Below are 13,908 nucleotides of genomic sequence, written 5' to 3'. Positions count from 1 at the left end.
TTTGCTGAAACACTTATAGGATCTCAGACTGAACTTTTAATATAAAACAGGGCTGGGAAACACACCAAAGGCTTATCACAGATTTTGTCTAACAAATCTAGGTGAACTCTTTTTTTTTTTTTTTTAAGGTCTCAAAAATTCTTTGAGATTTTTGTACCTGTTAGTGAGATAACCTTTTTAGCTCATTTGATAAACTTATTGGAAACTTAAGAGTTTCAAATTTCTGGAGGAGTCAGATAGAGAGAAAATATAATTGTTTTGTTTATAACGTGTAATTTTACCAACTTATTTTATAATTAGTTTAAGAGGAAGGTTTTCTCTACTCCCGGAAAACACATGATTTAAACCTGTAATTTCTCAGATAGAAACCATAAAAGTTATAAGCATATTCACTGGTTCATTCAGTCCTTTGTTAACTTTTGTGAAGTCATCAGGTTTTTTTTTATCATAATACCAAGACATATCAAAATGTTAAGAACTCTATATAATTTCTAGGATATCTGTATTAGTAATTTTTCATACATTATAACATGAGCGGATTTATTACTCATTTGATAATCTTTTTTATGTAATTTAACCAACCAAATAAACAGTTTAATATTTCTTTTTGGGATGTTTCAGGGGCCCTCTGAAACACCCCAAAGTTAGCTAGATGTCAAAGGAACTTCAAAAGAATTCGATTCAGGAAGTTTTATTGAAAAGATCAATTAAAAGTTTAAGAACATTTGGTCAGATTTAGTCAATGTTGGTGGGTGTATCATTTAGCTTGTTGATATGTCACAATGGGTGCAAATACCAAGGCTCAAGGTCCAGTGAAAGTCAGCTCTGCCATCTTGGACCTAATTGGCTCTAACCAGTTTTCTTATGACGTGTCATTCCTAACAAAATCCATTTATCTAACTAATTGTAATCCAATTTTAGAAAATCCTGATCATGCATAACTCTTTTTAGTATTTTTCATACTTTTTTTTTTCTTAACTGAAAGCACACTTTTGCTTTCTTAAAACATTTTAGGATGGCATCAAACATTATTCATTTATAGTCCCAAATCTCTTTAGTTTTTATGTAAAAGGAAATCAGTGTTTAGTAGTAAATGTTTCAAAATCTTATTTTATTTGGAAATGACCTAATTATTTAATAGACTTTCAGTACTTAGTTTAGCACAACCCTTAGAAATTCCAGTTACACCAATCTGGAGAGACTATTTTAAACAGATATTCTTAAAGAATGATTATTTTTAATAGAGTTTATATACAAACTCATACCTCATTTATACCTTTTAGAACTTTTTTTCTCGAGGTAATTTCTTTGTCTACAAACCTGTAACAGACATAATATTTAACTTATATTAAACCTAGGTACAAAAATATTTTACTTGATGTTAATTACTCTAAGACATGTCTATATTATATAGGTGAATGAAAAATATTAATATCAGGTACTTAATACTGAATATATCCCAGTTCACCTGAACCTGGAATTTATTGTTTAATTTAGAATTATTTGATTTGTAAGCGCTTACTCCTTCTTAAACCAATTAAATAGAGCTCATTTACAAATTAACCTAAAAATATTTTCTAGAGATAAAGACATACCAAACATATTTAGACAGACACAGTGCAAGATCTATCTTCATTTTCTAAGTTTGGTCATGAGTTTAGATATTACAATATAAAATTTAAATAAATAACATTTTTAAAGATTTCAAAAGGAGGAGGACCAGAGACAATGCCGGCATACACAAATACACAAACACGGAGAGCCGAAGGCAGACACACAGACAGACAAACGTCGGCCAATAACATAGCGCTGGGTTTCGGGCCCCCTGAATTCTCTTGCCTCCCGGTAGCAGGTTCACCTTACCGAATGGCGTCCACTGTTCACCAGACTTGGGGTAACTTTCTTTCCCACAGAATCGGCTGCCTCCCAGCGCATCCGCTGGCCTCGGCCTTATGCCGGCTCGCTCCCCTTTATAGGAAGCTTTTTTTCTGCACCAGATACCTTCCTGCTTTCCAGCAGGGCCTCAGATTTACACTGGACTTTCCTGTTCTGCCTGATCACCAGTGTTTTTATCTATCCTTCCCCTCTGTCCTGGAAGTGTTCTCTTCCCCTGGTCAAGGGATCCCGGACGAGCCCCCAAATGTTATGCCCGATGTCTGAATCCCCGAGCGGGAAGAGAGAAGGCTTCCAAGACAATGGAACTCGCAAAAAAGGGAAGTTTATTACTGACTCGAATCAGGGCTCCTGCCGTGCGTCCAACACAGTGGTACGGGGTCAGAGAGCCCTGAGCAGAGGCGGTTACCCAAATTTATAAGGCATGCATAAGCAGTTAGTAGCTGGCTTAAGCGGACTGGTTACATGTTTGCAAAGCAATTTTATTGGTACAAACTTTCGCGGGCTTTTGTTCAAACTTAGGTGTCCGTGGGCTTTTTAGCTCTCCCTTTGTTTCTTACTGGGCGCATATTGATTGACTGGCTCCAGGTTACCTGATGGGGGCGGGGAATCCCACCGTTTCACGGGAAACTGAAACCCAGGTCCGGGCTGCCTGCCAGCCCCGGCAGCCCCACAGCTTCTGCTCTTGGGTTCATAGAACTTTATTTAACAGAGTTCTTTAGTGAGTGTGGAGTTGGTGATGGAGGCAAAACTGCTTGATGTGAGACAGTAACAAAAATTTAGAGACTGAGAGGCCAACATGTGGGGTGATGGGTGGCCAAAAAGGTGGTAACAAGCCAGGGCTTGGAAAATAGTGCTACTATCTTGACATTACTTCTGGTGGGGGGAATAGCTGGCAAATTGTTATGACAGCATTGCTTAGATTTCAGATTTTTTAAAAGGGTATATTTAAAAATTTTTTAAATTTATTTATTTAATTTTGGCTGCACCAGGTCTTTGTTGCTGTGCACAGGCTTTCTCTAGTTGAGGTGAGCTTCTTACTGTGGTAAGAAGTGGGATTCTTACTTCTTACTGTGGTAGTTTCTCTTGTTTCAAAGAATGGGCTCCAGAGCTTGGTGTAGTAGTTATGGCATATGGGCTTCAATGCTCCTTGGCATGTGGAATCTGCCCAGAACAGGGATCAAACCCATGTCCCCTGCACTGGCAGTAGAATTCTTAACCACTGGACCACCAGGGAAGTCCTAGATTTCATCTATTACGTATTAATTCAGTCTATCCCCTCAGTTCAGTTCAGTTGCTCAATTGTGTCTGACTCTTTCTGACCCCATGGACTGCAGCATACCAGGCCTCCCTGTCCATCACCAACTCCCAGAGTTTACTCAAACTCATATCCATTGAGTCGGTGATGCCATCCAACCATCTCTGTCATCCCCTTCTTCTCCCACCTTCAATCTTTCCCAGCATCAGGCTCTTTTCCAATGAGTCAGTTCACATCAGGTGGCCAAAGTATTGGAGTTTCTGTTTCAGCATCAGTCCTTCCAATGAATATTCAGGACTGATTTCCTTTAGGATGGACTGGTTGGATCTCCTTGCAGTCCAAGGGACTCTCAAGAGTCTTCTCCAACACCACAGTTCAAAAGCATCAATTCTTTGGTGTTCAGCTTTCTTTATAGTCCAACTCTCACATCCATACATAACTACTGGAAAAACCACAGCCTTGACTAGATGGACTTTTGTTGGCAAAGTAATGTCTCTGCTTTTTAATATGCTGTCTAGGTTGGTTGTAACTTTTCTTCCAAGGGCAAGCGTCTTTTAATTTCATGACTGCAGTCACCATCTGCAGTGATTTTGGAGCCCAAAAAATAAAGTCTGTCACCTACTTTCTGATTTAATCTATCAGCTACTCAGCTATTCAGTTCCCTCATGCTATTCCAAACCTTCAGTAAAATTCTGCTATATCCAATTGGATTCTATTCATGGTATTATAAGAAGGGGGTGCTGGTTTCCAAAGGGACCAAAGAAGAGAGGAAGCCACCCAGAGAAACAGAATAATGGTTTGGATGGCTAGGTCAGAAAAATGACATCTCTGGAGAAAGCATTTGGAATAGTGGACTGGAGAGAGAGAAGGGCAATTTTCCGAAGTAAGTGGATTGAGGGTTCCACTGTCTTATTTGCACATTAAAGAGAAGTTTCAGAAGGCTGTACGATTTGAGGACATCTGGTTCATATTATTCCATATTGGCATTAAAATAATTAAAATACTTGAGTCCCATGGTCCCCCACTGTATTTCCCAGACTAGTAAAATTTAGGGACTGTCAGCTTTTTATTGCATCATGCAAAGATATTTTAAAAACTAATTATCACCAATGTTTCACAAAATAAAGGACATTTTAGTATACATAAACGCAAAATAGGAAGAGCATAACCTCAGAACAATTTTTAAAAATTTCATTTTTATCTGAAATGATCTCACAGTCAACCTACTAAAAAGCACATATTTAGTTGTAGCTTAAATATTCCTTAAGGTTTTTTTCTACCTGTTTATTAATTTTTTAAAAAACATTAGTAAACTGTTATGTGCCAAGCACTGTGCTAGGTACTAGGGTGGAGAGAATGTAGCAATACAGATACAGAAAAGTATCAATATCTCATGGTTTTCTGGGACAGTCAAGTAGGTGACCCTAACTGCAAACAGTGTGACTTGTGCTGTGGTAGACAAACTCACTGAATACTATGGGTAAAAAGGTCCAAACAACAGTTAAAAAAAAGTCACTCTATCTCTAAGCAGAAGTGTAAGAACTATTAAAGCCTGATGCTAGATCTTACTCTGCATCTGTCATTTGAGTTTCCTTACCAATGATTTAGAGGGAAACTGACAGTACACCCCAGAGATCATGGGATTTTTCAGACTTTTATTTTTTCTGAGCCAGTAACAGGGCTGGGAACATACTTCCATGCAATGTCAGCTGACCCATACAGCACACCCAACCAGAAGAACTGGGTTAGGAGGAATGTAAGGAGTAAAAACTGACACTCTCCCCCTCTTGTCTACAGTGGAATGGCTGTGCACATAACCACTCTGCTCACTTTAGGATGTACAAGCTGAAGGTCCGTGGGGGACAGGACAGGGTAAGAATATGGTGACATGGTCCATGGTGAAGACCAAGCTTAGGATCTGGTGCCAGACGAGGTGGAGCACTTGCTCAGTACACACACTGGGGAAATGTCTGGGAGTGGTGATGGACACAGTGGTCCCTCTGGCTCAATACTACTCCAAGCTACTAGGTTTCTGAGTTTCTATCCTAAGTGAGAGTTAGGAAGGCACATCTTGGTATCTTAGTCTGGTTCTGAATTTCCAGAGGGAGTCGGGAATGCTGGCACAGCAAGGGATACATATACATTTATACAAATGTATACATTCATACACACATTCATCCACAGACGTTTATGTGAAGAAGGATGGGAGGCAGGTAGACTGGGGAGTTTTTCCGCTGTGCCTCAAAGGGCACTGTGTTAGAGGGGGTAAGCTAACTATGCATTTTTCTCACATGGTACAACCAGAGTATACGTGTCAAAGGGATAGATGCTGGAACAGTCTTTTCCTTCCCTTGTCTCACCTCAACTTTGGTCAGAAATAGGTCTAGAACTTGCACTCAATTATCCATCCTTAAATAAACTCAAAACCTCCATAGATCGGCTGAGGGCTTCAGCTCTGGTATCTCTGACCAGGTCATCTGGCTTCTCTGAAGCACATGCGTGTGACGACGACACAGAAACGCAAGCAGTGGCTCTTGCACACACACAGAGGTTCTGCAGCTCTCGTCCATTCTCACACATTCCCATTTTAGATTCTGAGCAGCTCTCACTCCCCAGGCGCTATGGAATACAAGGGTCTGACAGAATCAACCAAAAGAGATGAGGTTCCTTCCTCACGGGGGCTTGGGAACAGAGGTGTGGTCATTTTCCTTCACAGCTTTAAAAACTGTGACCTCCCTAGACAAGAGCCGGTCAGGGGACCGAGACCCGCAGACGGTGCGGGGAACCGGCGCCCCTGCAAAGCCCAGTAACGCCCACGACCAGGCCCGGGCGGCGCGAGGGGAGGCGAAGTTGTCCCCGAGGCCGGTGGCAGAGGATGCGGCAGCTCGGGCAATGACAGCTTTGAAGGAGAAAGGGAACGATGGTTCCGTGGTCCCTGAGGTCTCCCGAGGTCGACTCCCCGGAGACCCAGAGCAGTGGCCGGGCAAGTTCCTGGCAGCGCGGAGAGCGAGTGTCTTACCTGGCCGGGCTGGCTGGTGTAGTTGAAGGAGTAGATGTTCTCGGTGGGGAGGCTCACCACCCCGCTGTAGATGTGATCGAACTCTGCGCCCCTGGCGGGGTTGCGGGGGTCGCGGCGCAGCGCTGCGGGTGGTGCCGGGCGCCCGGGTGCCACCGCCGGCAGAAGCCAGGGCAGCGCGCAGAGCAGCGCCAGCCGCGTGCAACCGTGCATGGTGGGCGCCGCGGCCCGGCGGCCGCCAAGCCCAGAAGCCCGGGGGGAGGGGGCGAGCGCAGAGCTGGTCCTCCCAAAGCCCCCGGCGGCCACGGCGCTGTGTTCAGCGCCGCGCTGGCGATGCCTGGCAAGTCCCGCCGAAGGGTGCCGGCAACGCGCAGGCGAAAGGCTGATCAAATATTGATACAGCCTCCTGGGGTCTCCACGGAAGGTCACCAGGTGGAGGTAGTGGGTGCACAGCAAAGGGGGGAGACCGGGGGCTCCTGCCGCCTTCTAAGTCCGTTTCCTCCCCCTTTTCTCATTTCTGAGAATCTCTCACTTAGCCAACCAGAATTTCAACCGATCTCTTCCCCCTCAACCTCAAAAAGAAAAAAACAGAATTGGAAACATTAAAAGGAAATACCCACTAGTCTTGAGGAATCAAGATCAGCCATTGAGCAGGAAATTCAGTCCGTTTTAAATAAATATGCACCTTCCTGCAAGCGAAGGAACAGAAAGCAACAGAGCCTGTCCAAGAGGGGGCACGAGTCCGCATTTCCAGTCTGCTACCTGCAGAGAACTCCTGCTCTTCTGAGAGATGGTTATTAACTCTCAAGTCTCCCTTCTCTAACAGAATTCCCAGTTCTCCCTTCCCAGTCACCTGCTTTATTTCCTTATCACCTCCTAATCTCAAGGAGCCTCACGTCATCACTTTTTCTCTCCCTCGCCATACGGAACATATGTAAATATGTACAGTCATAAAAAATAAATATAGTAAAGAAAACAGTCTTAACATTGACGTAAGTCGAGTCCCGGAAGTTGTCAAGAAGACCAGAGCAACTGGATTTGTGCAGAGGACACACATTCTGCTCTAATTTCGGGTCTACTTTGTCTCTGCAGTGACTCTCAGATTGGCAGAATCCCAAGGATTCTGTATTGTTTTTCAAGAGAGAAACCACAACCCCAAAACAAAAGGAAATACCCTTCAGGCAAAAATTAGGAGATTCAATTTAAACAATGAAGAGGCAGGTCAAGAGTGTGTTGAAACCACCACGATATTGTAAAGTAATTATCCTTGAATTGAAAATAAAGTAAAAAAAAAAAAAAAAAAAGACTGGAGTGAGGAGAGGATCTCCAGCAAGTCCTTTTAGAGCACCAGATAATCCCAGTTCAGGAGGACTCTGTTTCATTTCAGCTTCAAGTTATTTGTAAACTGTAAGAGAATATAATTGAAATCAACCTGAGGGAACATTAAAAAAAGAAGCCACAAAGAAGAAAAAAGATCATGTTCCAAGAGTTAAGATTGCAGATTAAAATCCCAGCATTTATCATTCAATGGAAAGGGTTTCTCTCTCTTTTTTTTAAACCTCATTGAATTCCTACAATTTATTAAAACATCAAAAAATGAGTGTGATACATTTGATATACAGTTGTAACTGTGTGATCAGAAAACAATGCAGATTGATTTAGATGACTTCCTATTAGGACTTTAAAAACATTTTTTACTTTAAAAATGTTTTTGAAAATATATGGGCACGAGGACAAAAGTGCTCATTCAAAGAAGAGTCTGGGGGGTAAAGTTTAAAATAGAACTGACGTTCTTTTTTTTTTGAGAGACATAATTTCAAGCAGAATTTGAGTGATGTTAAACTGCTGTATTTAAAATGTCTATGTCTCTTTTTATAACTTAAAAAAGTTTCATAAACTTGGTGTTTGTAATTTCCTTTGAGTTCAACTGGCCTGGCCAGTTCAAGCACTTGCTAGAGGTGTAGGATCATGGATATTTCACCCTGCTTATTTAACATATATGCAGAGTACATCATGAGAAACGCTGGGCTGGGTGAGGCACAGGTTAGAATCAAGATTGCCAGGAGAAATATCAATAACCTCAGATATGCAGATGACACCACCTTATGGCTGAAAGCGAAGAAGTACTAAAGAGCCTCTTGATGAAAGTGAAAGAGGAAAGTGAAAAAGTTGGCTTCAAACTCAATATTCAGAAAACAAAGATCATGGCATCTGGTCCCATCATTTCATGGCAAATAGATGGGGAAACAGTGAAAACAGTGACAGACTTTATTTTTTTGGGCTCCAAAATCACTGCAGATGGTGACTGCAGTCATGAAGTTAAATGACGCTTGCTCCTTGGAAGAAAAGTTATGACCAACCTAGATAGCATATTAAAAAGCAGAGACATTACTTTGCCAACAAAAGTCCATCTAGTCAAAGCTATGGTTTTTCCAGTAGTCATGTATGGATGTAAGAGCTGGACTATAAAGAAAGCTGAGTGCACTGAAGAATTGATGCTTTTGAACTGTGGTGTTGGAGAAGACTCTTGAGAGTCCCTTGGACTGCAAGGAGATCCAACCAGTCCATCCTAAAGGAAATCAGTCCTGAATATTCATTGGAAGGACTGATGCTGAAACAGAAACTCCAATACTTTGGCCACCTGATGCTAAGAACTGACTCATTGGAAAAGAGCCTGATGCTGGGAAAGATTGAAGGTGGGAGAAGAAGGAGATGACAGAGGATGAGATGGTTGGATGGCATCACCGACTCAATGGACATGAATTTGAGTAAACTCTGGGAGTTGGTGATGGACAGGGAGGCCTGGCGTGCTACAGTCCATGGGATCGCAAAGAGTCGGACACGACTGAGCGACTGAACTGAATTGAACTAAGGATCATGGAGTCTTACTCAAACACTAAGAATGATGAGGAATTGGCCCGTTACAAGGTGGTCCCTTCTTTAAAGAGCTGTGAGCTGTGCTTAGTTGCTTAGTCGTGTCCAACTCTTTGTGACCCCATGGAATGTAACCTGCCAGGCTCCACTGTCCAGGGAATTCTCCAGGCAAAAATATTGGAGTGGTTTGCCATTTCTTTCTCCAGGGGATCTTCCCAGCCCAGGGATCAAACTCAGGTCTCCTGCATTGCAGGAGGATTCTTTACTGTCTGAGCCACCAGGGAAGCCCTCTTTAGAAGGCAAGTCTCATTACTAGAAAGATATTTCACATTTTAAATTGAAATATGCTTCTCTTCACTGGTGTGAGGTCTGCTGTCTGGAGCCACAGGAATAAACCTAATCCTTCTTCCACATGACAGCCTTGTAGGTATTTGAAGGGAGCTATGACTCTTCAAGGCTTTATCCTAATTTTAAGTAATGAATTTAGAAGCAATTTGAACAGACCCTTTATCATACAGAGCCCAAAAAATCTATTTTAAAGCCTTTATGGATGATATCTATACCAGACAACTTGAGTGTTATATTGTAAATCAGCCTATGCTATGACTGACTCCTAATTCAAGCCCCAATCCAATGATTGACTTTAGGTAATTAACCTCCCCAGGATCACAAGATTGCTATAAGGATAAAAGGGAGGAAGAATATGATTGAAATTATATTCAAAAATATAAAAATAAAAATATAAAAAATAAAATAAAAAAATACAACCAAATATTACGATATGACAGTTAAAATTCAAGCTAAAAAATGAAACATGGTCAATCAGGCAGGTTTTAAAAATATCTACAATGCTGAGGTTTCACTGTGAGAGACTGAACATACAGACAATGGCCAGACCATATAGGACAAGAGACCACTGACCCACAGCCAGTCCAGGAAACCAAACCACAAACTACCAAATGGCCCCAAACAGTCAGGACTTGGTCAATGACTGCCAACTTCTCCAAATTTAGCTCTGCTTCCAACTTAGAATCAATCAGAGGAAGCCAAATATGTTCCACAAACTGTAAAATACACCCGACCCTAGCTTCTCCATGCCATCAAGATCTAATCAGAGTGCTGCTGAAAATGTCCTTTTTTCTGTATAAAGCTTTCCCACTTTCCTGTCTGCCTTTGAATATCCGCCAAACACAGGTGGTGGTTCACTATAGCAAACTCTGAATAAATAACCTCTGTTTGTTTTCTTCGGGTGGTCTTTATTTTCTTTATTTCTTTATTTTCATAGTTTTCCTGAAAGTTCCATGGGGATGTCTGCACTGCCTGTCACTGCCAACTCCAGCCTTCATGGAATGCTGCCCCTTGGGGCCAGTTATATGTGTTGACCTGGTGATTCAGCACTGGGTCTGAACTCTGCTCTTTGCTTTGAGTTCTTTGGCTATTGACTCTCAGTTTGATACTCCCGTTTTGTTATTGGTTTCCATTCGTTTGACATCTTTGGTGGATTCAGGCCATTCTTTTATTTTTTAATCCTGTTTTTGCTCTCTTTTCTACTTCTGTTTTGTGTTGTGATAGCTAGAAATGCTGTTTGTTATAGAAGAAAATACAGGCATAGCCCTTTTAAGACTTGTTTAAGCTAGTCTCACAGACCAGTGTGGTTCTCCCTGGACAGGCATTGGATTGACATTCTTTTGGACTAAAGTTACTTAGACTAAACAAGACTATCCTTGTAGGGTTTTTATTGTTGTTTTCTTTTTTTAATTCTGAGAGTTTGACTTTGATCCATAGAGAGCTTTCTTTCTGGCTCTGCACTTGGCTCGAGGTGTAGGTTGTTGGGTCTACATTTGGAAGCAGTTACCACCACACTGCGGCTTCCCAGGTATCATTAGTGGTAAAGAACCTGCCTGCCAATGCAGGTAGACATAAGACACACGTGTTCAAGCCGTGGGTTGGGAAGATCCCCTGGAGGAGGGAAAGGCAACCCACTCTACTATTCTTGTCTGGAGAGTCCCGTGGACACAGGAGTCTGACAGTCCATGGGGTCTCAAAGAGTCAGACATGACTAAGCGACTGAACACACACATGCACACCATCACACTGGGGACTCAAAGTGCACCAGCATCACTTTCAATTGACTGTTGCTAGGTCTTATGGGGTCAGCTAAGTCTAATTCCTCTCTTTCTCCTAAAAGACTCCTACTTTTTGTATGTCATATGTCTGCTCATTATAGTTCTAATTCTTTTTAAAAAAATTACTCAATTAATTAAAAAATTTTCTGGACGTGTGGCATGTGAGATCTTAGTTCCCCCACCAGGTTTAGAATCTGTGCCCTGTGCAGTGGAAGCATAGAGTCTTACTTCCTGGACTTCCACAGAAGTCCCTACAGTTCTAATTCTTGCACCTGTGTTTCAAATGGCATAACTGCACCAAGGATGACCTGGGCCTTCAACTCCAACTGTGTGGAACACTGGATTTAAACAAAATCTTTCATTTGAGAGGCACCTTAAAAAAGAAAATAAACTTCTCAGACTTAATGGAAAGCATTTTTTTTTAAACTGGTTTGCAGAATACTTGAAATAAAACTGTTACAAATTGCTTTACTAAAAGACTGTTTGGACAAAGCTAATTAACAAATTTGACAAACTTAAACAATATAGACTCATTTCCATAGCAAGTCCTCCCCTTCCTTGTCTTCCAGTTGCCTTCCTACAGCCAGTTCCCCCATCTCCTCTTATCTTTATACTTCCTCTCTTCTCTTCTGCACACGTGGCATGTGAGATCTTAGCTCCCCGTCTTATCCAGACTTCTTACCTTTTCTCAACAACTCTTCCAAAATCCCCAAATGCCAGTTACTTCTAAGAGTTCATCCCTCCCATGTTGGGAGCCACTGGGTCAAGAAAGGAACCTGCAAGGCAGCTCTTCCCCTCGAGGTTGTCCCAGGGGCCTGGTATGTCCCTTTCTTCCTTCTGTCTTACTATTGTTGGGCTTTCTATTAATTTTTGGAAATGATAATTTATGTAATAAGGCCTTGCTAGAAAAGTCTAAGCCTTTTTGGAAATGCTCAAGATTGCTCTGGCTCAGGACACGACCATAAACATCAAGTCATAAAAGAAAAAGCCACAGGTATAGTTTGGCTGCTTGCTTAAAAGATTATAATGTTCTAGAATAGAAAAGAGTAGAGGTGTTTAGATTTAGAAGTAGATATACTGCTTTAGTTTACTTGCTCCTTGGTTGAAAGGGTTTTCACTATTGCTATTTCCTTGCTGCTATTTGTTCATTGTTTCCCTTTCTTTAAACAACATGGGATATTATGAGTATTTTTATAAAATTAGAAAGTGGGGTATATAGGATTTTAATAGAAGATTTATATTAACCAGCTTTATTGCCATTATCTTACTATTAATAGAGATGTTTTGCTGCTTTAGAAGTGTTTTTGCTGTTTAATAGTTAATCGTTGTAAATTGAGATTTTGTGGTTTCAGGTAAAGAAAAATATCAGGTTTTTCTTGTGGTACTATTTTCAGAAATGTCAAACACGTTACTGTAACCCTTCCCATGTATTGTTTTATTGTCCAAAGAATTTACACTATACCTGAGATTTATGAAACATTGTTTTTGTTAGAGTGAGAGTGTTAGGCCATTGAGGCAAGAAGATTATGTATGGAATATTTAAGTATAAACCCTGTAATTGGAAATGTTCTAGGTGAATGCTTAGGGGAAAAACATGGGGAAAAAATATTGACGGAAGCACAAACCAATATCTGATGTAATATGTGGTGACTTAAAAACTGAGCTATCCTAAAAATGAAAAAAAAAGCTACCTCTTCTACGCAATGTCTCTGTGTGTGTGTGTGTCTGTCTTCTCTCGCCGACACCGTTCATCCTGAGGGTTCCCCTGTATCCTGCTGGGGCTGGACCCCGGCACTCCCATAAGCTAGATATACAGACAGCAGTAAAATTTAACCTTGTACTGAGGGGGAATTAGTAACTATAGTGAAAAATTTCCCTGAACCCAAGCAATACCAGCAAATATTCATGGAAGAATTTGGAATTCTTTGGGTGCATATGACCCAGGGTTACCTGACCTATATCAACATGTACTCATGTTGATCAGAAGCTTATGATGCTAAATTCTGGATTGCAAAACTGATTGGACTGATGTAGAGAGGGACCTACAGAATCCCTCTTTCCATGATAAACCTCAGAGTCAAAAAAAAACCCCATCAATTCAGGTCAAACTCTCCTAAAAGCCATGCCTCCAACTTTTCCAATAAAGGTTGATTGGACCATAGACCATAATTCAATCATCAACAAACAAAAGGATGAAACTAGAAAATATCTTTCCACAACACTCTTTCTCCATCAAGTCCTGCCATCTTTGTTCAGTCTCTTCTTTGGAGTAAGCATAGCACATAGTGATAGGTATTTCAGATAACCCACAGATTCTTCCTTAACTACAACCCTTGAGTCTTTGACTGAAAAACATTCCTTCCTGCTCTGTGATATCACCCCTGTATATTTGTTATGGAGAGATATACTTTGCAAGTGGAAGTGTAATATTAAATGCATACAAGAGGGACTACTTCTGGTTTCAGAGGCTTGGCTATTCATTAACAAGTTGTGTCTGCTCTGTATAAACCTTCCTTTCTCCACTATATTTCATGTGTATTCCAGATGAAGATCTTGACACTACCAGACTCCCTATGGGCTAAAATTTTCATAGGAATTGGCATAAGAAAAACAATTTGAATGAAATCTATTAAAGTCCAGATAGATCCTACCAAACTCTTATCCAAACTTCCCCAAAGGAATCTGCCTACAATGCAGGAGACCTGGGTTCGATCCCTGGGTCAGGAAGATTCCCCTGGAGA

The 13,908-nt window shown here is 41.2% G+C and overlaps 1 protein-coding gene across 8 annotated transcripts in view; it reads right to left on the bottom strand.

The window, feature by feature from the left end:
• The window catches only part of SIDT1 (SID1 transmembrane family member 1), a 120,753-nt gene that overhangs the window by 105,314 nt on the left and 1,531 nt on the right, over nucleotides 1-13,908 (bottom strand). For 2 of the 8 annotated variants that reach the window (XM_070465935.1, XM_070465940.1), the window contains exon 1: nucleotides 6,171-6,477. The exons of 1 other annotated variant lie outside the window; for it this stretch is intronic. In XM_070465935.1, the coding sequence (XP_070322036.1) occupies nucleotides 6,171-6,380 (210 nt within the window). In that variant the 5' untranslated portion in view covers nucleotides 6,381-6,477. Of the gene's footprint in view, nucleotides 1-6,170; nucleotides 6,641-6,787; nucleotides 7,209-13,908 lie in introns of those variants that run through there. 5 more of the 8 variants (XM_070465936.1, XM_070465939.1, XM_070465938.1 and 2 more) reach the window with 5 other exon arrangements.

The sequence above is a fragment of the Odocoileus virginianus genome, chromosome 4, assembly GCF_023699985.2.
Source record: "Odocoileus virginianus isolate 20LAN1187 ecotype Illinois chromosome 4, Ovbor_1.2, whole genome shotgun sequence".
NCBI lineage: Eukaryota > Metazoa > Chordata > Mammalia > Artiodactyla > Cervidae > Odocoileus > Odocoileus virginianus.
This window is presented reverse-complemented; position numbering and strand designations above follow the sequence as displayed.